The sequence below is a fragment of the Paramacrobiotus metropolitanus genome, unplaced genomic scaffold (assembly GCF_019649055.1).
Source record: "Paramacrobiotus metropolitanus isolate TYO unplaced genomic scaffold, Prichtersi_v1.0 Parri_scaffold0000004, whole genome shotgun sequence".
Taxonomy (NCBI): domain Eukaryota; kingdom Metazoa; phylum Tardigrada; class Eutardigrada; order Parachela; family Macrobiotidae; genus Paramacrobiotus; species Paramacrobiotus metropolitanus.
In genome coordinates this window covers 43,395-68,018 of record NW_026570224.1, presented here as the reverse complement: position 1 = coordinate 68,018, position 24,624 = coordinate 43,395, and the positions used below count along the sequence as shown (strand labels likewise).

The following is a 24,624-nucleotide window of genomic DNA, read 5'->3' as shown; positions in this document are numbered from 1 at the left end:
CACATTCGTGCTTCTTGGTCTTACGATTAAGCAAACTGACAAACACTCCACATTTCGGGCAGATAAACAATTCTGTGCAATATGGCCGCCCGTTTTTGCGTTCTTTCTTGTGAAGATCAAAGCAGGTGTCATTGTTGAACTCGCGATTGCAATCTTGGCACAGAATCCTGCTGGATGCCTCTGGCTCGGTACAGATTTCTTTCGGGCGATAACACTTGAGACATTTGCCTTGGCATCGATGTTTTTCTTTCTGAACGTACGGCTTGTCACACAACTCACAGTAATAACCACGTCGATGGAATCCGGATGGACTGGTTATCAGATCAAATTGGCCATTCTCGTACAGAAGATAGATGGTTTTCAGCTTACCCTGCCTTTCGGGACACCTGGCAATAATGATGTTACCTTGTTCGGCTCCAACAACTTTGATCTGGAACTCCTTAAGGACAGTTGTTTGGAATCGTTCAATGTCGTTTAAGGAAAACTTGGTTCCGACAGTAAGTCCAGCTTCTTCCACCAAATCCGCTGCAAGTCCTTGTAGTTTCTTATCTCGTCTATCAGTCAGTTGCTTCCAGTTCCGTGTGTTCTTTGCAGGATCGTGATAGAACCGTCCAAGCACAAGGCATGCTGGCAAACACAGATTATAACCGACATCAACTTGCACAATTGAAGTCGCAAATCGTTTCCGATCGTGGGTTGAGTGAATATGCTTGCGCTTAGCAGCACCACCAGCGGGAATGACCGTACGTTGAATAACGAGCCGTAGAGAATCATCGATACAGAAAAGTCCACCTGAGTTGATCTTCATTACCATCTCCGTCAGGTCGCGCGAATTAAAATTATTGAAGAACTGCATTTTTAAATGCATGGGATTTTCCATAGTCCGGGTGAACAGTGTTAGGCAGACAGCGTCGTCCGGCTGGAAATCTTTAGAACAGGCTTTCCAAACTGCTTTAAACACTTCAGGCAGGGCTTCCAATGACGTTACTGTATCAAACTCTTGCGGCAAAGACTTGATTTTGAGGCTGTAGAAATACTGATGATGGTTGAACTTTTTGTTGTGATTGTGACTTATCTTCTGGAGCGTAAAAACTTTGGACCAGTCCGATTCCGACGGTAAGGATTGGTCTGACTCAGGAACGTTGACATTCTGAACAGGTTGGCTGAGTAATTCCTGGGAAGGAACATGATTCGCAACAATAGCTTCTTCCACATCGTCGTCGTTGTCTTGCACGTCGACATCCATCGGCTCTGCACCACCTGCCTGAACATTTTCATCCACATCCAGGAAGTTTTCCACAGTAACTTCCATGGGTTCATGCGTTTCATCGGATTGTGTGGCTGGCGATTGCGGTGGTGTGTAGACTTGTGACCAGTTGAATGGACTACCAGGCGGTGAATAAGGATTGAAGAATTGGCCGAAATTATATCCGTAGTCGTCAAAGTCGTTGTCGGTATCCATGAGATCATGATCCATGGCAGCAATGTAGTTAGTATCCACTTTATTCAATGTTGAAGGCTCAGAACTACAAAAGAAGCCCTTGATTAGCTAGAGTACTGCTTACACGTAGAATTCTGTGCCATACCTAAGATCTGTGGCCAAATTTAGAATGTAGTGGCAGCCAATTTGTTTTTGAATCTGGTTACGCAGGGCATTGCTCTTTTCCAACGTTGTATGACGGGAATAAATAATTTGCCAACCGAACAGCTGTATTTCGACAGCTGTGTCACGCATGGCAAATCGTATATCTTGGCCAGAAACAACCTGTACAGAAATCATAATTGAAAAGTGAATAAAGAAAGAAAATATCGATTCTTACCTTTTCCAAAGTGGTGTTGATAAAATAACGAGACAAGTGCGTGCATGCTTCACTGAACAATGTTGCACCATGTTGTACGCTGTCAGGCAGCAGGTGCTGAAAGTCTTTAGGTATCTCCGGCCATTGATGATGGAAGAAGTTATACAACTCAGGGTACGGCTTAGACTCATCCAGAACAGCTTCGATGAAGGCGCGGCCAATGAATTTGGACGAGCACTTCTTGCCACTTGGATTGAAGAACATGATTTTTATTTCTGGGCCTACGAAAGACATGACATGACATGACATTATTGAAATTCAGAAACAAATCTTTACCGTTATTGAGTAGCACCATCACGGACACAAGAGAGATAAGATCTTTGTGCATTTGCTTGTTTGTTGTTGACACAGGAATCAAGAAGCTGCCTTTCGTTGCAAGCATCTGAAGAAGACTTTTCAAGTTGACGCAGTCCAGCGATGCAGCAAGATTGCTGAGCGACCAAGAGTCGGTAAAATCCCTGTCGGTCATATAGCGATTGTATTGGTCAGCACGGAATGTTCTCGCCACGCGAACACCTGAACCATGAGCCAAGGCACTGGTCACTTTATCCAACTGCTTAACAAACCGTTTTCCAGGATAGTGCAGCGTTTCAAGCGCATCCACAGCCCGTTTAGCCGCAGAACTTTCTTTTTCTGCAAATTCTTTGAAACACTTGGAAAGATACGAGCAGTGTTGCAAGATGTGGGCACTTATAGGCTTGGAAACCATGGTTCCGCATCTTGGACATTGTCCAGTAATTGAAGTAGACGGTCTCGGTGTTGAAAGGATTGGCGACTTTTCTTTATCTAGAAAAACCGTTCTGCGACTCCGGTTTCGTACCGGAACTTGCTTGCATCGTCCCATATTGGCCTGTGGTTACAAAACACAATGTCAAAAAAAAAAACAAAAATTGCGCCCGATGAAGTTGAACCATCTGTTATCATCTAGAAAGTTGTGCAAGTTGCACTCGATGAAGCTGAACCATGTGTTATCATCTCAGAAGCTCTACCCGATGAAGTTGCACCATGTGTTGCATGTTTCGCCAAAAAAAAAAAACCAAAAAAAAAAAAAAAAAATCATTTCAGAAGCTCTACCCGATGAAGTTGCACCATGTGTTGCATGTTTCGCAAAAAAAAAAAAAGGTTGCACTCGATGAAGCTGAACCATGTGTTATCATCTCAGAAGCTCTACCCGATGAAGTTGCACCATGTGTTACATGTTTCGCAAAAAAAAAAAAAAGTTGCACTCGATGAAGCTGAACCATGTGTTATCATCTAGAAAGTTGTGCAAGTTGCACTCGATGAAGTTGCACCATGTGTTGCATGTTTCGCAAAAAAAAACAAAACAAAAAAAAACAAAAAAAAACAAAAAAAATCATTTCAGAAGCTCTACCCGATGAAGTTGCACCATGTGTTATCATCTAAAATGTGGCGCCCGATGAAGTTTAACCATGTTTTATCATCTCAAAAAAATTGCATGCACCATCAGTAGCGACTCAGTTTTCACGTCAAACATGTAGGAAAGTTGAGAATCTCGTGTCGAGCAAGAAAATCTCAGAATGTCAAGGCACAGTTCAAGGACAGACAGGAATCAGACAGGTGGAATGTTATGCAGCATGTGGTAAGGATTGTGAGAATGCACCTGGCGTGGCGCCAAGCAAGACGGTAAGACAATAGGAATCTTGAAAATGTCGCGTCAAGCATGAAAGAAACTTGAGAATGTCGCGTCAGAGTCACAGGACAGATAATTAGGCAGCTGGAATGTTGAGATTGTCATATAAAGCACGTGGGAAAGTAAAGAAGCGAAAGTGAGAATGCACCTGGTGCGGCGCCATGCACTTCGTAGCACAATAAGAATTTTGAGATTGTCGCGTCAAAGTTGAAGGAGAGACAGTAATTAAACAGAGAGAATCTCAAAGAAAGAATTTGTGAACGACGCAAAGAAGGTATAACTTGGTGTAACTAAATGTATGCAGGGATGAAAACTATGAGAAAGTGCGGAAAAAAAGTACTTAACACGTACACATTCACTTACCGTATGGAGCCCTCCAGAATGCGGACACTTCTCTACTCCGCCAGCACTAACACGTGCTGTTCCGTGCCAGTCAATCAGTACAAGATGAGAAATAGTCCAAAATCAGTACCGATCCGAGTGCAAAATTAACAAAACGCGGACATCAACAATGATAACATTAAAATAAAACCCTTTCAAACGTGCAAACGATCTTTGCAGTTTCCAGCAAAACAACTTTCATAATGATAGCACACGATCACGCACGTTAATCCAGTTGTAGTGCTGCAGATATAATTCCTTAGATGGTGACTTACAGAAGTGAAAACTAAGAATGATGACTTGGAAAGTTTGACCTGTGCACTTGATCACAAGTCACTGCACATCTGGTTTAAAGTGGCATCGTAATATAATGTCAGCCAATACACTGTTGTACGCGGTGCATTATGGGCGGTATACAGATCAAACCGACCAATACGCTATTGTACACAGTACATGGACTGTACGCTATTCGTACACACCATCAGATCAGGCTGATTTGTACGCTATTTGTATATACAGTACAGTGTACAGACCATATTCCGCTATTTGTATACCCTAGACTATAGGGGGCGGTACTTAGGCTAAACCGACCAATAGGAGAGCCCGCTATGTGTACTACCATCAAACCGCTGGTTCTACTACTTCTCTTCTGGTGACTGCATAAACCGTCTCCTTTGGAAAGCGTCAGGTTACCAGAAGGCCGTTGGATGCCACCGCCACCCGTCGGCCATACGGCGGTTAACTTCCCTCTCCACGTGGTTGTTGCATAGCATCCCGTGCGTTCGTTGCTGCTTGGACGTTAAGAATTCTAGATCGTTGGACAGTGCCGCACAGGTGGGCGGGTGCCAGTTTATGTAGCTATGCTTTTGCAAAGTATCCCCGGGAAAATGCCGTACCGGCCACGGTCCACCTAGGTAATCTCGTACGTTGCGGGTGTATGTTTGGCGCTGGGGTTCTAGTTTAACTGCAAAAGTATTAAATTGAGGGTGATACGTTCGATACTAACCTTTTTAATTTAGCTCCTACCACCGCTGGTGCGTGTTGGGTGTATTTCCTTAAAGTATCGCTTCCAGACGACGTATCGTCCTTGGATCTGAGGAACGAACTCTCGAAGATAATAATGCTTATCGAAGAATTTCAGCAGCGCGGCTGTCGGCTGGTCGATGACCAGTTCCCATGGTTGGATACGCTCATGCTGCAATGTAAATGTTTTTAGTTGTATGTCGAATTCGAAAGATACCTTGCGTTCTTTCTTCAGGCGTTTTTTAGTTATGGTTTTATATAGGCTTTATTTACGTACCGCAAATATGAAATCTAAAAGTTTCTTGGCTTGACCTTTCCGCCTACTGCAGGACGCAACGTGGATGTCGTAGAGGACCATCATGTCCTTCTTCACCGTGAAACCGTCGCAGTCCTCCAGTAGGAGTGTCTTCCAGCCGATTCGCGCAAAGGCCATGATGGCTCCTTTGAGTCTACACCGGAACCGCTTAATTTACAACACTTGGCGTAGTTGTACACAGAAGAAGAAATAGAACTTAATAATTTTATGCTGACTTATAAATATTAGGAAACTTGGTGACGTAGATTCGTTGTCCAGAATTGTGGAACGTGTCGAAGGTTGTCGTGGGGAATTGCAAGTGCTGCGACTGCGATGAAAAGCGTTACATCTTTAATTATTGTATAATTCGCAGGAGCCTAGAGTACTGACTTTTGTATACATTAGGCAACAGCTCTCAGAATAACAGCAAGTGCAAGAGCGGAAACACTACATTACAGTTAACACTTAAACAATAAAAAACAACCAAAGTCTCTACCATCCTGCCGTGGGGTACCAGGTAAAGTTAAATACTGAGTTAAGTTATAAATAAGTCATCGATCATTAGAAGCAGTTAAAAATTAATAAGTAAATGACTTTGCTGTACATCTTATACTCAACACGGCGTCTGTAAAAATTAATAATAAAGCAATTTATAATTTTCTCTAGGGGAAGTGACCTAATACGTAGACTGTACACACTGTACATGGTACCAAATTCGTGTACATGTGCGAAACCCTTCGCTTTCGCACGCTCCCTGTAACTTTTAACTCTAACTTTGGGTCAGTTTTCTATAACTGCCCAGGTCTGGTACACTGAACACTGTACATGGTACCAAATTCGTGTACATGTGCGAAACCCTTCGCTTTCGCTCGCTTTCGAACACGTTTGAAGACATTCTGTGGCCGAATGATTCTGAATGGGCTGCTTACCGCTTAGAATTTTTGGAACTGACACCACAGCGTCTCCCGAACCGGATGCTGCGCGCACACGCGTCTGGATTTTCCCGCCGTTTTATCTGCGTACGTACACGTACTGTACTTTGGAAATTTTGCTTAAGAATCAAAAACTACCTTTATGACTACGTCGGAATTTTACGCCAATACATGCAAATTATTTGGATATGAAATGCAAGAAACAGTGCAAAAAAATGTTATGGAGAAGGCGAGAGTTTTTGTGCATGTACTTAAGGATCTGGTACCATGTACAAACAGATGCAAGTACCATGTACCGGGTCACATCCCTTTTACCGGGTGTTTACGTTCAGGTTTATCAAAGTCTTCGTGATATTATGAAGCGTTAATACGAGTATACTATATTAAATACATATATATGTATATTAGTTAATTTGCATCCTAAGACGCAGGTGCTTGAATGACCTTTCGTTTTGCCGTGCGTCAGTTCTACCTGAGACGATAATCTGCCCATATGTTCGATCAATCTCGCCATCTCAGATTTAGCCATCTCCCTGTTTCACAAAACAGATATTATCATAAGTTCTGTAATAACCCATGCCAAGGTTATTAGGTGGGGTCATCCAGGTTAGTCTTCGATCTACGCGTAGCAGCAGGTGTCACGGACCTTTCCCGCGATGCATCCTCCCAGTCAAAGATCCGGCTGTCGATGCAGGAAATCTCTTTGCTAAACAGCGCGTTTATATCGTGGTAACAATTCATCAGCAGTAAGAAAGCAGTAACTATCCAACAGTACAGAATATCAAGGAACTTGCTAAAAGACGATGTGACAAATGTCGCCCGACCAAAACCGTGACGATCGAGTATCACGAATTCCGCTTGCCGAAGATTTTGTCTTGATGCTGTTTTCAGGCAGTCGTTAATTTGCACTATATACGGGCCAGCGCGGTGTGGTAAGGAGAAAACGAAAACAACGTTTTAAATGGCAGCTAGTCGGTGTAACCGGCAAAATGACCTTTTCAAAGGGTATATAATATCGTAGAGTAAAGTATCGTTCCGACTTTCTACGACGGAAAGGTGACAAGTAACAGGTAACTCTCCCGTAGCAACCGATCAGCGTGACAGGTAGCGCGTCCATCTACGGTATATGATTGACCAAAGCATCTGCGGGGCGTGTTCCAATGACATAAGCCGAAGTTCCGGCTACGCCTGGCTTTCCTCCACCTTTCAATCGCATCTTTTCACGCACTGTGACTGTACTTGGAAACTTCGCTTAAGGGTCAAAAACAACATTAACGGCAACGCCGAAATTTGATTTACTTAACTTTTATTTATTTCACTTATTTTCCAATTATTACTTTCCAATTATTCCAGGCTTTTTCCCAATATCATTTCGCGAGTCGGACACCAGCTAGAGGCACAGCGTTTTCTCCGTATTTCCACACGACAAAAACCGTCCAAAAATGATCACACGACGAATAGTAATTTTATGAAAGCTTGTACACGAGATTAGTAAAAAATTATCAAGTTTTTTAATGTGGAACATCACAGAGAAATTGAGGGAATACCGTATCTCTGGTGTCCGGTACGCAAGTCGGTATAAATATTGTGAAAAATGTCCGATATGCGAGAAACGCATTCTTGTTGTTAACTACACTGCATCTGTAAGAGTATCATTATTCTATGTAAGTACTATAATTTTTTAGCCTTGAAACTCCACAGACTTCCAGAATAACGCCGCCTCGGCAAACTGCTATGAACACCGGCTAGAAGCTATGAAAATAATGCTCTCTGTGACCGCATTGTTGGCAGCGGAAGTTGGTACACGAGTACTTACAAACAGAGTCAGCAAAACATACCACCACTTAAAGAGACCCTATAGAACAAGCTATTCAAAACTGGTGTATCGCTGGGGTAGCTGTACAAACTGCATTTATTGCACTTGTAAGCTATTCTCGGATCGCTCATCGATTTCCAGGGTAAGTATGACTCCATCGATGAGCACACTGCGATCGATCCCAACGGGATGCTGCGTTCTCCGTTCTCCACCGACAGAGAGAAGAGCGAGAGTAGCGATTCAACGTGCGTCTGATACGTACGCAGGCGCACGTTGAATCGTACACTCGTCTTGGCATTCAAAGCACCTTCAGGCAGCACAACGCGATTAATGCGGCAATTAACGTGTGCGTGGTTGCGTAAATCCCTCGCAAGGCTGCTGGCTGAAACCAGCCTAAGGTATCTGCCAAAATTCATGTTTCTTCATGAAATCTTTGACAGAGCAGTTTCTTCTCATTTCCTCTCGTTTTCAACACAGAGTAGAAATAATTTACAATCTCAGGGTCGATAAGTTACAATAAGCAAGTTGATTTCTCCTGTCACCAGCATTTTCCCGTGTTTATTTGTCCCTGATATGGATCCGATTCCCAATTAACCCCGCAGTATCGATCCCCGATGCGCAGTCGATAATCAGGGGATTCTCTCACTGTTGATCTGCACGCTGCACCATCGTAATTCGATTCTGATTTTCTCCGTGGAAGATATCTGTTGGTCGTCTGATTTCTCCGATGATCAGTGTGCAGCGCGATGGGATAGACGAATAACAACGGGCGTCGCGCTGTGGCAGCAGCTTCGGATCGAAGATGCTCCTGGCCAGAGCGCTAGGGTTGGGGGTGGTGGTGTGGTTGGGATGTCTGGGGAGTGCGACGGCCGAGCACTCCAAGCGACTCACCAAGGCCGAGCTCAAACGACAGGCGGCCATGCGCAAGCAGCTGATTACGGCGCAGAAGCAGCTGGAAGCGGAGCACAACGGGTTGGCTGAAGAAGCGTGAGTAGAGTTGAAGGCAGGTCTAGTTCTTCCTCGCTGCAAACACCTTGTGCTGCAATTAACGATACGACTCGCGCGCGCATTTACCCTCCTGTGCCGTGTTTCTTAAAGCTTTCATTTACGTTAATTTATTTTAAAACACTGTAGAGTGTAGATCACAGAGTTCCAAAATTTTTCTCAGTTTCTGCAGTATAAATTGACTAAAATCATAGATGGAAGTTAGAAAAATAAGAAAATAGGAAAATCGTTACAACATGCTCACCGTCACGTAGCGCAGACCGCGGTAACCTGTGCGGTTGACATGTTCGCACGGGTACTAAATCACATAATTCACTTCCAATCTTTACAGTTAATTTCGTTTTCTGGTTTTTATGGTTTTCTGTGTATGAGATCAGTTTTAGCTTTTATTAAACGAGATTGAGATTTTTTTTTAAGATTTCTGTACAGCGAAGACGCTGGTTATCGTTGGCTGCAGTTTGATCTGCATAATTTTAAAAGTTATCTACGATATTTTGACATTGTTTTTTTGTAAAATGGCACTAGACTTTCATTTCCCATTTTTTCGGTACTCTGTGGTTTTTTCGATTTCCCAGACTTTTTCTGCTGTTTATTTGCGCGGCTGGTCTCACGTGTCTGATATCGTACATCGTGCAGGTTGAAGCGACTAGCACAGAAGTTGGGCTCGGAGTTATTCCGTCTGACGAAGGATGCCTCGGGATTCACGCAGCTGGAACAGGTAGTCTCTTCTCCCGAATGTAATGGTTGATAATTGACGCTGACCGGCAGTGCTGCCTGGCAGAGTTTCCGCGCGGCGGGCGTGCGCGTGGAGAAGCAGGACGTGGCGGCGCGTCTGCAGGAGATCGCCACGAAGCTCTCCAGCACCATGAGCAAGAAGGTGGAGGCCGTCAAGCGCCTGGTGGAGACGGCCGAACAGATCACCCGCGCCGCCGCCTGGGATCCCCACGTTAATGTACGTGCCTGTCTAAACTCCATTGCAGAATAAAAATTAAAGACAGAAATATTATTTCTAATAATAATATTATTTCTTAGAAATATTATTTCTTCTAATAATATTTCTTATTGTTTTCCTATGGACATTCCTTTTCTTATTAATTTTAATATAATTTTTTCTTATTTTTTCCTGTGACTTGTATAAAAATTACAAGTGAAAAGTGAAAAGTTTCTTATAATTTTTGTTTATGTGATTCTTCCCAGTCATTTTTATTTATTTTGTAATTGCTGCAAAATGTTGGAAGAGGATGTTCTAAGAAAGTTTTTCATTATTTATTTAAAACCTTTTTTTCGGGCGTAAAGATTCGGTGATTTAGATGCAATGCATTTTCGAATTTTGTGTACATAATGGCGAAATGTTTTTAGTTCATTTTGATATTTGTTCCGATCAACGTGCAAGTCAGTTAACGCTCGCAGAATCAATGTGACAGAATCACTTTTCTGTTCTGTAGGTATCGTATTACAACGCCAAGGAGCTGAACAACGTGAAGAACGACTCCAGCTGGCCGTTCCTGACGATGGACTTCACGGCGGATCCGCGGTATCACTACGAGGAAGTCAACATGCTGCGCAGCACGGTACACGTGCCCACCAACATTTTCAACCGCTGTACGTTTGCACAAAAAATAAATGCAGTTCTTACGTAGTAAATAAATAAAATACTGTAGTGAAAAAATAAAATTTCGGTTAAAATAAAATAAAATTTTGGTAAAAAATTTCGGTAAAAAATCAAAATGAAATTTCGGGTAATTAAAATAACCGACATAAGTAATTAAACAGATAAAAAAAATAACCAAAAAAATTACCGAACGACATTTCGGTAAAAATAAAATTTGGTATTTAATTTTGCATTTTGCATGAAATACGGATACCATCTGTTGTTAAAAATTTACTTAACCGGGGAAATTTATAAAAAATTAGAAGAGTGTTGCGAAAGTCGTAATTTTATGGGACATGGAAAAAAAAATTTAATAATTATTAAATTGTGTATTGAAATGTGTAGCGCCGACGGTGCTGTACGGCGTGCGGTGGAGCAAGCAGCTGGACAAGACGTTCCGCGTGAACCAGGCGAACGACGACAGTCTGCGGTGGCAGTACTTCGGCAGCGCCGAGGGCTTCATGCGCCTGTACCCGGGGGCGCGCTGGTCCATGGAGCCCGACCGGCCCGACATGTACGACTGCCGCCTGACCAACTGGTACATCCGCGCGGCCAGCAGTCCCAAGGACATGCTCATCCTGCTGGACATGAGCGGCAGCATGACGGGGATCCGGCAGGAGATCGCCCGCACCACCGTCAAGGAGATCATGAACACGCTGCACGAGGACGACTTCTTCAACATCATCAAGGTATTGAATCGGGAATGCATTTCTTTTCCTCAGTATTTCGCAAAAAAAGGTATTTCGCATAAAAGCAGTACGACTATTAGTGAATCACGCAAACGATTAATAGTACTAGTAATTATTAACATTTTTTTATTAATATTATTAATTTATTTTTTTATTAATATTTTTATTAACATTTTTTTTATTAATTTTTTCTGCTTTTATCCGCAGAGTAGTTATTAACATTTTTTTATTAATATTAGACTTTTTTATGGCGTAGTCGTTGAACGCAAGGGCCTCGTTTGGCTTTGCTTTTATCTGGTTACTGTACACTTTTTTTAAAAATTTTTGTTGCAGACTTTTTGTGTGTTATTTTGTTGTGTTTCTACTGTTTATTGCTTGACATCTATTTACGAATGACACGAAAACATCGTTATTTTGAATGCTTAGGTTGAAAATATTATACGGTGCCTATCGGTTACTGATGATTAGCGTTGTTAAGACACGCAACGAGTTTTGTAGTGTAGTGGCGCCGAGACATGTGTTGTTGTTACATAATAGTGCCTACAAAAAAAGCCACGAAAGCGTCAACTCTAAACCGTATCTCAACTCTCATCCGTTTTTTTGTTATTCATAGCAACATAACATAAATTACGATATTCGTATTTTACCTATCACTGCACTGTATTTAAATTAAATAAATTGTATAAAAATAAAATAAACTAAGAGTGAAGGTTTCATTGAATATTTTTTCCATTTTTAAATTCTTGTCTTTCATCTGTAAGTTTTGTGTTTTGATCGTAGGTGGCGGAAGTGGCGCGCTACCTGGAGCCCTGCCTGAAAGACACCCTAGTCCAAGCCTCGGAGCTGACCAAATCCCTCTTCGAAGAGCGCATCAAACTGCTGAAAACGGAGAACATCGCCAACTTCACCGAGGCCCTGCAGATGGCCTTCGCCGTGCTCAACCGCACCGACCCGGCCCGCGAATCGGCCGGCTGCAACAAGGCCATCATGATCATCAGCGACGGCCTGCCCGAGGAGTACGACGACCTCATGGCCGAGCTCAATCCCGAGAAGCGGGTGCGCGTCTTCACCTACGTCATCGGGCGGGAGGTGACGGACGTGAGTAACATGAAGAAGATGGCCTGTCTCAACCGGGGCTACGTCACCCATGTGTCGACCATGGCGGATGTGCGGGACAACGTCGAGGTCAGTTGTTGAGCGTGGTGGTGGGAGGTGTGTGTTGGCATGGGTGTGGGTGTTGGCAGGATTACTACCGGGTGCTGGGTCGACCCATGGTGCTGTCGCAGAACCATACTAACATCTGGACTAACGTCTACTGGCATGCCAAAGTAAGCGCCCGCGCTGCTAATCACGTTAACCCGCAAAATAATCAGTATTATAGAAAAATAGTAAAGAATTAGTATTATCGTAATAAAGACTAGTTACTCGCACACAAAAAAATTAGTAAATTATTTGGAAATATTGAATTAAAAAATTATTTTTGTCTAAGGAATATTCTTATCTGTTAGTAATAATAATTGCATTTAATATCCATTTATTGGAATATCCCTTTAATGAAAAGTAACCAGAAAATTGGTAAACAAAATGTTTAACCCGAGATTTATTGTTGAAAATATTATTACAGTTTATGTTGGTAAAAAATAATTCCAAGAAAATTAAGGAATTCTTGCATTTCAGTATTAGTCCTCTTCCACAGAAATATTTTTCAGTTTTGATCGGGTTTATTTTGCTGACTTTCTTCGTGGACGAAGTGCGCATTTTCTGGCTTTGCTCGATTTAGTTTTATTTACTTTGCTGTTTATTGTGTGTTTTTTTTTTAAAAATTGATTACGATAATTTGTTTATTGGTTAATTTGTGGGTCATTGAACGATTTATTCACGCTGCTGAGACGGTGCTTCACGCTGAAAGAAAAGGAAATTAAATGGTAAATATTTTAAAGAATTATTTGCCAGTGATGAACGACAAACAGAATATGGAGAAAAACATGTGGCGGTGGCGTGTTGATTTATTTGCTTGTTTGGTTATCCACGGTATTCCTTATTTTCCTAGCATGCGAAATATGACTCCCGGAAGGATGTTGTTAACGGCATGGCAATGCCCGGTGTGTGAGTGTTTTTGTTACTAATTCTGCCGGTTTTTGTTGATTACGTGGCAATGGGGATTTATTTCTTCGGTCAGATGTGTATATCGGTGTTCAGTCGACCGATAGGGATGAGTAAGGATGCTTTCCGTAAAGACACGACGTGGACATTCAAACATCAGACGGTTGATAACAGCGGCTCGGTATGCTGTAGTTTGCTTCAAGCTCTGTTGTTGTTTTTTTTTTTATTTTGCGGTTACTTGGCTTTTTCTTCACTTAATTTTTATGGTGATGTCGGTAGAAAATTTGCGTTGTGTTTGTTGATTTTTTCGTATTATTTGTGTATTTATTTTGGCTTTTACATGCAATTTTTTATATAGTTATTTTATACGTCTCGCGCGGTTTGATTTTCAGATCATACTTTAAAATCGTGTTTTTGATTTTTGCGGTCATGAATTCGATTGAATTTATTTTGGCAAAGCAGGTCTCGAATATTTATTTTGCATTATGGATGAAAATAACAGCAGTAAGTTTTTGGTGAATCGTAACTGTCCGTAAAAATGCGCAAAAGTACGAGTAATTGAAATATAATTTGAAAATAATTTATTTTGATTAATATGAATGATTTATTTTAACGACAAGTTTTTAAAGAAGTGAATACCGAATAAAGTTAACGGTGAAGAATACAGAGCGACGTAATGGAATGTGATGATATCGTTTGTGTGTGTGGTTAGCCGAATGCCGGAATGGTGATCTCCGTGGCGCAGCCGGTCTTCAATCGCTCTTTGGCGGCGGTAGGTTTCTGCACACGATGCTCTCACTTCCGGCGTACTCTTGATCAACCGTCTGCCTCTTTAACTGCAGGAGAAGAAGGGCAGTTTAATCGGCGTCATGGGCATCGATGTCAACGTGTCCGATATCCGCGCCATCATGACACCCTACCGGGTATGTCTCAAACCAGCGTTTTCCTTATGGGAAACCATTGCTAAACACAATAAATCTTTTCTAAATGGAAGTACATTGCAGATTGAATGGTAAAATAGAAAACGGGACTGCATATATATAAATCAGATTGAAAATGAAAATACGTATTAAAACAAATTGTTGCTTGAAACATTTTCGGTTCGTTGGTTAATATTAAAGTTAAACTAACTTTTCACACACTCATTGATTCTAATGCGGCACCGGAAGTAACCTAACGTATTAAAGCAAATTGTTAAAATAAAATTTGATGATTATGATATTTTTGCTTTTTTCGGTTAATGTGATGAATTTTATTGTACTGCTCGCACACGAAAGGATTTATCCTGAGCTGCACCGGAAGTAATATAAAATATCAAAAATAAAATTGTTAATGAAAATTTGAAGATTGAGAACGGGAAATATTGTTGGTTTCTTTTCGGTTAATGCATTAAATTTAACTCAAGCGCCCACACACAGGAACTGATTGTTTTCCTTCGTTCGGGTTGTAGTGGGGCGCCGGAAGTTATATTTTCGGGACGAATCACAACGGTCACGTGCTCTTCCATCCCTTCTGGAAAGCCATGGTCAGTAGCTGCATTTTCTGCGATTAATCCTTTTGGAATAAGCGATTTGACGTGGAAGCGGGTGTTTTTCGGCAGGTGAAGCCGTCGGCAGTGCCCAAGCATTCTTACAACGAAGTGGACCTGTCGGAAGTGGAGTGGCAGATTCCCAAGGACAATCATCACGCGGCATCAGTAAGGAAACGTCGTCGCCTGATTTTACAAAATTACTAATATTCATGGCGTTGTTTGTTGTGCTATGCAGCCGGAACGGGCTTTTTCTTTACCGGTAAGCCTGTACTTGCCATTAGCTTAATTAAAACCATACGAAAATTCGCTATATACCTGTGCATTAGAGAATTTTATACCATGATGATTATAAAATATCCATTTTTATTTTAAATGATGGTTAACTTACAATTAATAATCATCAGTAATAATTTAATCATAAATTATTATTCATTTAAAATTATTGATTATATCATTTCAAAATTAACAATTGTTCAATAATAATTTCAAATTAATAATCATTTAATAATCATAACAAACATTTATATATTTTTTTACTTTAAATGACTAATTTTTATTATTTTCTGACAGTTACGCAACGACATGGTGAACCAGTTGACCGGGCAGAAGACGATGCTGATTTTGCGCCAACTGCATCACCGGGTGAGTTATAAAAAACAAAATTAAAAATACAGAAAATCCCGTATTTGTGTCCCTGTACCGTAGCCCAGAAATTTAATTCCGAATTACTTATTAAAATTAATCTAAATTAAATTCTGCGCATTGTAGAAGCGCGTGTACGTCCGCGAGTACAACTACTACTACACCGGCATCCTGGACACCCCGCTGAGCGTCGGCATCGCCATTCCGGCGCGGATGGGCCGCCCGAACACCGAACTGCTGCGCGTCACCGGCCGGATGCCGTTCGCCGATTTCCAGCGTAATTTATTCATGATCCGCGTGTTCTCCGTTGAACTGACATGCGGGTGTTGCGGCAGGGTTGAACATCGACTACAGCGACACCGAGTGGCGTCTGCATCCCGAGTGGGCCTTCTGCAACGCCACCATCACCAACATCACCCACCTGGTGGAGGTTCTGCAGCGGAATGCCGTCGCGGGGGTGGGCGGGGAGGCCGCCGGTGCCGACGCGGCGGCGGTGCCGATTTCCTGTAAGTTGATTTTGTTTCTTAGGAATTCTAACCGGGAAAGTTAAGGTGGTTTGAAATTCGGCGTCTATTCCAGCGGAGATTTTTTCTTTGTAATTTTATGATTGTTTTCTTAGGTTTAAATTTCTTTCTCATTTGGAAAATAGAACTGACGAATTTTTTTAATTTTATTATTGTCAAATGCGGTTGCATGAAAACAGGGTAATAAGGAGAATGGTCAGCGTTGGTTTTCCCGGCGGGGTATTTTTCAGTGTGAATTTCGCGATATATTTTTTAGTGTTATTTTTGCCGGTAGTGGAAGATCGGTGGATTTTATTCAGTGGTTTTAATTTGAATTTTCGGTGCTGTACTTGCGATGGAAATGTTCTCATTGTACACGCCATTGATTTTGTCGTAGTTATTTTTTTGTAAGATTATCGGTGAATTATGGTGAATTTCAAGTAAAAATTCAAGTATAAAATTAAATTAAACTAATAAGTTAAATCATTTAAGTAGTTTTATTTATTAAATCGATCCTAATTCAAATTCTGTATACTGAATCAATTTGTATTGTCTTTTTAATTCTTCATGAATTTTGGTATATGAGCGTATCCATTCCGGGATTAGTCACGATATTTTTTCCTCTGGAAAACCAGTTAGCCGTCGAATTTATCGGGGATTTTTCTTGAAATAAATGCGGAAAAAATGATTGTTTTAATTTAGGTAATGCGGAGTTGGTGGAGTCGCTGCTGCTGGACATCCGCGCCACGGAGGCGGCGGTGGCGCATTGGCGCGAGGTAGCGGAGAAGCCCATCGGGAGCGGCCAGTTCGGCGTGCCCATCGAGATCGAGACGCTGTTCACGGCCACCCGCTCGGGTCTGACGCGCTACAAGGAACTGCCGCCCCTCCCGCAGGACGTCGTGGAGAAGCCGGCCGACGACCTGGGCACGGTGGAGTACCTGCGCGTGCTGCGCAACGAACAGGGCCCCACCGGCATCACGCCCCTCCAAAACAACGCCACGGAGGCGGCGGCCACCGCCCCGGGCAAGGACAACAAACCCAACAAGTACGTGTATATTTTTTCGTAACCCTCGGTCGGGAGAGTTTTTGCGTCAGAGAATCAGTATTGAGATACAACGTGGAAGTGCAGTGTCTGTCCTCGGAACATTTAATGACATGAGAGACAGCGAAGACGTTTTTTTCGCTTTTAGATTGGCTGATCGCGAATGATTTGTACCCGATGTTGTTTTTCTTGCCAGCTTTGCTGTGGTCTTGTTTATATGATTAAAACCAGTATATAATTTTCTCGTAGAGTATAAGATTGTCCTTGTAAAAATATTTTGCAATGCATTCAGTAAACCCAGTTTAATTTAGTCTGAAAAATGTCTTCTATAGCTGTTTTATGGAATAATTTTTATAGTGTAAAATTTTCACTGCATAATCTAATGATTGATTTTAAAAAAGTAGTATTTAAAGTATTATTTCGTGATTTTTTAATTCAGTAAGTGGTTTTTTAATTAAGTATGTGATAGGATGTTTTTCAGTGAATACTTTATTCACCTGTGGTACAACATCTTAATCAATAATTTAAAACATCACAGTTTTTACAACATAAAAACTTCATTAAACTTTTCCGCTCCTTCCATTGTGCCCAAAACTGAGGCCGCGTTTCCTCGTTGAATCTCCAGCGACAATCTTTGACGTAAAAATTCAGTGAATTAACATTTTGCATTGCTCGGCTAGTGATTGTAGAATAGCGGCTAAGCGTGAAACCAAGAGTTGTAGGAAATATTTAGCCATTCATTTAATAAAAATGTAAAATGCAGATTAATGTAGTCTTATAAATTTTTTCGATAGCTAATTTATGGAATCATTTTTTATTATGTGAAATTTCACTTTATAATTTACTGATTGAATTTAGAAAAATTGTATCTTTTCATAATTTTTTGATGTAATAAGTACGTCACCGTGCGTGGGATGTTTTTTAGCGAACTCACATTTTGCATTGATCGGCTAAAGTTGTAGAATGGTGGCTCAAAAAAGCGCTGTCCAGGAAATATTTTGCCAGGAGTTTCTTAAATACAGTTTTAATTTAGTCTGTAAAATTGTTTAACGTGACTCATTTATTGAACCGTTTTCTTTAGAGATCAAAGTTTTTTCCTTGAAGTACTCGTACATACCGATTAAGTTAAGAAAATAATTGCATTAATTATTTTTTTTATTAAATAAGTGCGTGGAATTCATTGAATTGACATGGCTGATCCTTTAATAAGTATCATTAGTCAGTACTAAAACAGCACTAAATTTGCTTGAGTTCTTCTTGCCTAAATCTTCGGCTAGTGGTGTAGAACAGTGGTAAATCTTTGCTTTCACATCAACGATATTTAGCCTTGGTTGTCTAATAATGGTCAAACGTGTGTGAAATTTCTTTCTTTTTTCATGTTTCTTGTTATTCAGATCAATTTAAGACAATCATTAACAATTTTTTCCCACTTGAAATGTGTTCTGGATTTTGCCGCGGTTAGATTTCCGACAACAGCTCCGACTTTGGAATGTAAAAAAATAAACATCAAATTCATTTGCGGATTTCGCGGTGAAAAAATAAAAATATGGCAGAATTTATTCGAAATTTATAAATAAAATTGTCAAAAGGGATAATTGCATAAAGATGGAGGTGAAATTGTTTTTATTTGGGTTTGGTTTGTTGAACAGGCACTTCTTCGACTTCCACAGTATGGCGGTGGATGAGTCGTTCTACGAGCGCAGCGTGTCCAGCGCCAGCGAGATGGTAGGGAAGGAAATTGTGCAAAATTTATCGGGCAATAAAATGGTGGTGGTTGGCAGGTGATCACCACGCCCCTGGCGGCGCCGGGGGCCCCCACGATCAGCCACCCCGACGAGGACGAGTCCAGCGTGATGGCCTCCGTCCCGGTGTACGTCTCCAGTCCGCCCACCAGCAACCAGCTGGCCCCCGCCGCCATCGTCGGCATCATCATCAAACGCCGCACCGTCCGCAGTCTGCTCCTGCATCTCTCCAAGGAGACGGTCAGTCAACGCCCGAAAATTATGTATTATTCATCAGCACAAATCGTAAACATTTACGCATTGGACACATAATTTTCTGAAAATATTGTGTTAATTTAATTTTAATTCCTACATTTCAAAAATGAAATTCCTCGTTGAGTATCAAAATAGTTGTTGCGGATACATGAGCAGTAAAAAAATACTCGTATACTTTGTATAACAGAATTAAGTAATTTGTGTAAATCCCTACTAGCCAACTTGAATAGGATTTTGGCTTAATATATTTGGAAACACTCTGTGATGATTAATGGATTTATCCACTGTTCTACGGAATCTTGTACATTACCGTATACCGTTTCATCCAGTTAGCGGTTGCCGTGATGTTGTGCACGATTGTTGTGATCATTATTAAAACTGTAGTTAGTAATTAATATTTGCATTCATACTATTCATTTATATATACAGTAAATAAAAAAATATATGCCGTAACGATTATCGAGAGCTGGGTGGTGCTGATTCTTATGCTTAAATTGGGTAGTGTCTGTTTGGCGGCGCGGGGAAGAAGGCGGAGCAGTGCCTCTCCTGCCATCACGCCGGCGTAGTGTGCTACCTGGTGGACGAGAGCGGCTACGTGGTGACCAGCACCCGCGAGGAGGACGACCGCGGCCGCTTCTTCGGTATGCTGCACGGCGAGGTCATGGCGCAGCTCATCCACCACAACATCACCAAACGGTACCGCTGTTATCTGCCGATATTTTGATAATTATAAGAAAGATTGGCCAGTAATTTGGGTGATTTCAAGAAATATTTGCAAATAAATTTTACAGTACTGTAGTCTGTATAATAATGAAATTATTCAATCAAATGGTCAAATAATATTTCATTATTCGTCAACCTGTCGCTCTGTCCTGGGCATGTTGTCTCATTGTTCATTGTTGTGTGATTAGTCGAAATTTTTTATTTATTTATGCGCGGATTTTATGACAGCTTCTCATGTCGTTCTAAACAAAGCAAAAAAATTTTCCAATAGCCTGGTAAGATATCTCCATTGAAAGGAGTTGGCTCCTGTAGAGTGATAATAATAATAATAATCGTGTGGGTATTGTGTTGGGGGCAGGTATAAAGTGTACGACTTCCAAGGGATGTGCATCAAGAACACCAGCAAGGACGCCTCGGACAGCGCCAGCATCCTCCGCTCACTCTTCGGCAGTGTCTTCCATGCCAGTCGCCTGTTGCTGGGCCAGATTTTCACGTAAGTCTCCCGAGTCTCCTCTACCACGGGAAATGCGAAGAAAAAGAAATGTGCCAAAAGTAACTTGAAAATTTATTATAGTTAATTTTTTGCTGATTTACTAGTAAAAACAATGGCTACATTGATAGCTGAAATTGAAAACTAACGACCACCAGTTAGTGTCACTAAATTTTAATGTAAACAAAGGACACGGTCAGCGAAAACCTGTATGTGGTTTGCCACTACACTACGCATTTCCACTTTTGGACTCTTTTGTGTTTTAATCTGTGGCAAACAGAAAAAAATCGGCATGAATAACATAATAAAAAAGCTAATAAAAACCTAAACTACCGTAACTGTTTAAAAAAAATGTACTAAAGTTAGTGAGAAAAAACAGCGAAAATAAAATAATAAATAATAGAAGACAAATTCACAAAAATTATAGATAAATTAAATTAATGACAGTTTAAGTGTTTTAATAACAAAAAAGAAACCTGATAATAATAATAGAAAAATCTGTGTGCTAAACTAAATAAATAGCATGGGAAAAGGTAACATTAAACAGTAAACATGAAATTAGAAGTGACTTTTTGCCTTTCTGTGCCGCAGTTTCTTGTACACGGTGCTGCGCGGTGTTATCCCGGTGGCGGGCGACATGCAGGTGGAGGAGGTGCCGCAGTTCCGCTACCTGTACAGCGACGACCCCGGCTGCAAGACCAAGCAGCAGGAGGAGGAGGACGCCCTGGAGGAGGCGGCCACGCAGGCGACGCTGGAGGACGAGGGCAGCGGCGACGGCAACGAGACGGCCGCGGACGATGATCATGAGGAGCCGGCGGAGGAGCGCAAGTGCCAGCGCCCCCCGCCGGTGGCCCCGCCCATGTACCCCTGCGACATGGAGTACCATCTCTACCACACCGAGTGGACGCAGGTCAAGGCGAGGTTCTCCTTCGGCTGCCTGGCCAATTGTACCAAGTACGTTGGGTCGGAATTTTAAAAATAACAGACTGACGGAATTTAATGCGCAGTTATAGTGCCCATTGCCTACGATTCCTATGAAATTCTTGTTTATCGTGTCGAATAAGTGGTGCTTGGTCAGGATAGTATTACCGTAAGAAGATATAATTCTCTCAGTTTCTGTGTAATTTTTATACCTGTTATTTAAATATTAAAAATTTAAATTTCTAATTGCAAAAATTTTTAACTTAAATATTTAAATTTGTATTGTTTTATGCGTTGTCCAGAAATCAGAATCAACCGAAATCGAGGCGGTAAAATAAGGAAATCGAATTCTCATGCTGCCTAGAAATTTCTTCTTCCTTGAGTCAAAATACAGTCAAACATAAAAATCCTTTTGATTTTATGGTCTGGTCAAAATCAGTTGGAAAATTACAGTGCTGCACTGTCTGCGGTACATATAAGGGCAGTTGGGAGCGAAGAAAATGTAGAATAATGGCATGCGCTGTAACTCCTGTGGAGCCAGTGCGCTGCGTTACTTTAACTGCTATGTGAATATTGTGCTACCGACTCAAAATTAACTGACGGTATTAATTTCAAAACATCATTTTTTCCTTGTAGATTTTAGATTTTCGGGTAACTGTTTTGTCCGCAGCTGGGTTTATTCAGTGGCAGCTGAACGGCGCTACTGGACACTATTTTGTTTTTTTTTTTCGTTGTATCAGAAGCTATTTTCACGTACGCTAATTAAAACGATTCAAATGTAAGCAACCGACAGCGTTGATTTTCTGTACGAGGATTTTCTATATTTTTTCTTAGTTTAAAAATTAATTTTTGAATTATTGGCGCCGAATCAAGATAATTGATCGTTTTAAAGCAGGGCGCCGGGTAGAATATTCAATTGTAATTGCCGGTTTTTTTCGCCATGAACGATCGTGTGCAGCGAATGTAGTTAACGGGGGTGTTGGGTGCAGGAACGTGGGCGTGTTCAAGGTGTCGACGACCAATATGATCCTGGTGGCGCTGGACCGGCCGCTGTCCTGTCCCTGCAACGACACGCAGCTGCACACACCTTCCCCAGCAAGCTCAACTACGAGCAGGAGCCCCGCCCCGGCGAGGAAGAGGAGGAGGAGGCCGAGGAGGACGCCGCGGCCGCCGGCGAGGAGACCACGCCCATGCCGGTGGAGAAGCAGCTGCTCATTAGTCGGCGCTGCCGCAAGTACAACCAGCGCCCCTACCGCCGCAAACCCCACGACTGCTATCCCTTCCATCACGATGTACGTCCTCCACTATTCTATTCTCGATTTAAAACAAATTCCATAAAAATTAATTATTCGGACAATTAATCAAAATAATCTCGTAATAATTATTTGCAAAATGCATATTTATTGCGGATCAATATTTCAGTGTGGTTTGACCAGTGCTATGAAAAAAACAGATAAATGACAAGTATTCGGAAAATACATAACTATTACGGCTGAATATTACCCGGTTGTGAATTATTTGCATAAAAACGATTACAATTCTATAAATAAAATATACAAATACGTATCGAAGTAAATTATCCGCACATAAATCGATAATGTAAAACATGTTTATACTGAACACATATCAGCGTATTATGCGTTATATGGAAAACAAACACAATAAATACACTGCGCAGTAATAAATCTGTTGCCTGTTAAATTATGAATTATTGTTTCAGAGATTGTTGAACGGTCAAATTACTTACATATATTATACACTGTTTGCATTGGCTATTTATTTTTAAAGTTCCAGCATACCGTATCAAACATACCTTATGTCAAACCGGGAATGTTGTAGAGTGATGGCTTCAGTAATTTCGCCGCCTTCATTGGCCATTATAACGGCGTGTTTAACATTCATTAGTGTTTCGCATCAGTCGTCGGATACCCATGTTTTTCGAATAAATTTTGTAATTTGACGCTCCTGAATTATTGGTGTATCCTCTACATATTTCCTTAATTTATTTATTCGTTTTTTTTATTGATTTATCGCAGAGTTGTTTGGTTGCATTGGATTGTGATCACTTGCCGGTTGCATAATGTCTCTGATGCAGTTATGCTTTATTTATTTTATTACTCATTTTAGTTATTTTATTAATCATAAGCAACAACTGACAGCGTGGTAAAAATATTTTCCCCAAAATTAAATAAAAAATCGGCTCCCGTTTGCGCATGATAGAACACTTGCCAAAACTCGCTACGCAATGCGTCGCCAAATCTTTATATTAACGAAACGCTGAAACAAAAAATAATGATTTTTAACATACCAGTCGACCGTACACTGTCGCGTTGTGGAACAAGAAATCTTGTAGTGTGAGGGCTTGAGTAATCTCGCAGGGGAAAGGTGAAGAACGTTCTTGAATTGGTAAAACGCGTGTAATGGCTGTAACAAGGATTCTCGCTTTTTATTTTAGCCAACGTCACATTTTATAAGACTGTAGGTTTTAATCGTTTTTAATTAAAGTTTTTTTAAAAAATAGTTTGAATTGTGTAGGAGGATTCGAGTGACTGCGGCATGGGCGGGATGGATCTGAACGGGAGCGGACGGATACCCGGATGCCGTCTGTCCCGTGTCGTGGTGATCTTCATCGCGCTGCTGTATTGTGCCGGCGTCGGAGGGGAATTAACCGCCGCGGCGTCCCGCTGAGTCTTTCCTGCCTGTCCTTGTCTTAAATGCGCCGGTGAGCGTTGTTTTGTAGTTGTATTGCCGCTGCTCACGTCACACTGCTCGTGCTCCATGTCCGGTGGAATTGACGCATCAAAATGGTCTTCTTGCGAATTATGAGCCGTGGTCCTTATGTTTTTCTGTGCCATGTTTCGGTGCCATTTTTGTCTTGACTACTTTAACCCGGTGAATTGTGGTGTACAGGGTAGGGTGTATTTATATTATTAGCCAATTTGACAAGTGTTATTAGATTTCTAGGATTATTTATTTTTAACTGGGGATAATTAATTTCTAGTGGTGAAGGTTGTGGATGAGTTGCGAATAATAACCAGAAGATCGCGGAATAAGCGCATAGCGATTGCACAAATAATATTCTGAGTATAATATTGCGGCAAACCGAAGCCAAAATGCAAGTAAAGTTTAGTAAACACGAATACGATAAAAGATGCCAGAAAATTGTTGCACAGCGCATTGCACAGCGCAAGCCATGCCGGGACCAGGCTGTCCATTTCAGCTGAAATGCAGAATTCGACATGAAAAAATGCCGTTAATTATTGTCATCAATTCGCGCACTGATACTTGTAGAATAAATTTAGTAACGGTTCACAGTTGGTCGCGTCTGTCGCCATAAGAATTTACAGGATGCATATGTACGACAGTACCA

General features: G+C 41.4%; 2 protein-coding genes across 4 annotated transcripts; one reads left to right on the top strand and one right to left on the bottom strand.

Moving 5' to 3' along the window:
• Window positions 1-4,438: 4,438 nt before the first annotated feature.
• Window positions 4,439-7,135, bottom strand: LOC129602602 (alpha-tubulin N-acetyltransferase 1-like). 2 transcript variants are annotated; one of them, XM_055501670.1, is made up of 6 exons: window positions 6,788-7,135; window positions 6,614-6,674; window positions 5,446-5,537; window positions 5,192-5,363; window positions 4,918-5,086; window positions 4,439-4,855 (listed from the first exon to the last, which is right to left on the bottom strand). In XM_055501670.1, exons 1-6 carry the CDS (start codon window positions 6,880-6,882, stop codon window positions 4,581-4,583), a joined length of 864 nt encoding a protein of 287 aa, XP_055357645.1. In that variant the 5' UTR covers window positions 6,883-7,135; the 3' UTR covers window positions 4,439-4,580. The 2 variants fall into 2 exon arrangements, with proteins under 2 accessions (XP_055357645.1, XP_055357646.1); XM_055501671.1 differs by having other exon boundaries at window positions 4,736-4,801; window positions 4,898-5,086.
• A 1,114-nt stretch (window positions 7,136-8,249) lies between these two features.
• Window positions 8,250-24,343, top strand: LOC129600197 (voltage-dependent calcium channel subunit alpha-2/delta-4-like). 2 transcript variants are annotated; one of them, XM_055498645.1, is made up of 23 exons: window positions 8,250-8,944; window positions 9,599-9,680; window positions 9,744-9,914; window positions 10,408-10,564; window positions 10,959-11,302; window positions 12,083-12,487; window positions 12,547-12,630; window positions 14,118-14,177; window positions 14,248-14,328; window positions 14,856-14,930; window positions 15,006-15,101; window positions 15,172-15,195; window positions 15,507-15,578; window positions 15,705-15,855; window positions 15,914-16,084; window positions 16,784-17,126; window positions 18,773-18,848; window positions 18,905-19,105; window positions 19,623-19,816; window positions 20,202-20,336; window positions 20,925-21,287; window positions 22,244-22,546; window positions 23,790-24,343. In XM_055498645.1, exons 1-23 carry the CDS (start codon window positions 8,760-8,762, stop codon window positions 23,827-23,829), a joined length of 3,813 nt encoding a protein of 1,270 aa, XP_055354620.1. In that variant the 5' UTR covers window positions 8,250-8,759; the 3' UTR covers window positions 23,830-24,343. The 2 variants fall into 2 exon arrangements, with proteins under 2 accessions (XP_055354620.1, XP_055354610.1); XM_055498635.1 differs by lacking the exon at window positions 12,547-12,630 and adding an exon at window positions 13,482-13,586 and having other exon boundaries at window positions 8,251-8,944.
• Window positions 24,344-24,624: the final 281 nt, after the last annotated feature.

Excerpts from the sequence above, each read along its gene's own strand:
- LOC129602602 (XM_055501670.1), bottom strand. The coding sequence starts at position 6,882 with ATGAATTGTTACCACGATATAAACGCGCTGTTTAGCAAAGAGATTTCC. Across the intron at positions 5,538-6,613 it reads TGGGCAGATTATCGTCTCAG|TCGCAGCACTTGCAATTCCC; the intron begins GTAGAACTGACG and ends TTTTCATCGCAG. Across the intron at positions 5,087-5,191 it reads TTTTAGATTTCATATTTGCG|CATGAGCGTATCCAACCATG; the intron begins GTACGTAAATAA and ends TTTACATTGCAG.
- LOC129600197 (XM_055498635.1), top strand. The coding sequence starts at position 8,760 with ATGCTCCTGGCCAGAGCGCTAGGGTTGGGGGTGGTGGTGTGGTTGGGA. Across the intron at positions 14,329-14,855 it reads CCATCATGACACCCTACCGG|TGGGGCGCCGGAAGTTATAT; the intron begins GTATGTCTCAAA and ends TTCGGGTTGTAG. Across the intron at positions 15,856-15,913 it reads GCCGTTCGCCGATTTCCAGC|GGTTGAACATCGACTACAGC; the intron begins GTAATTTATTCA and ends GTGTTGCGGCAG.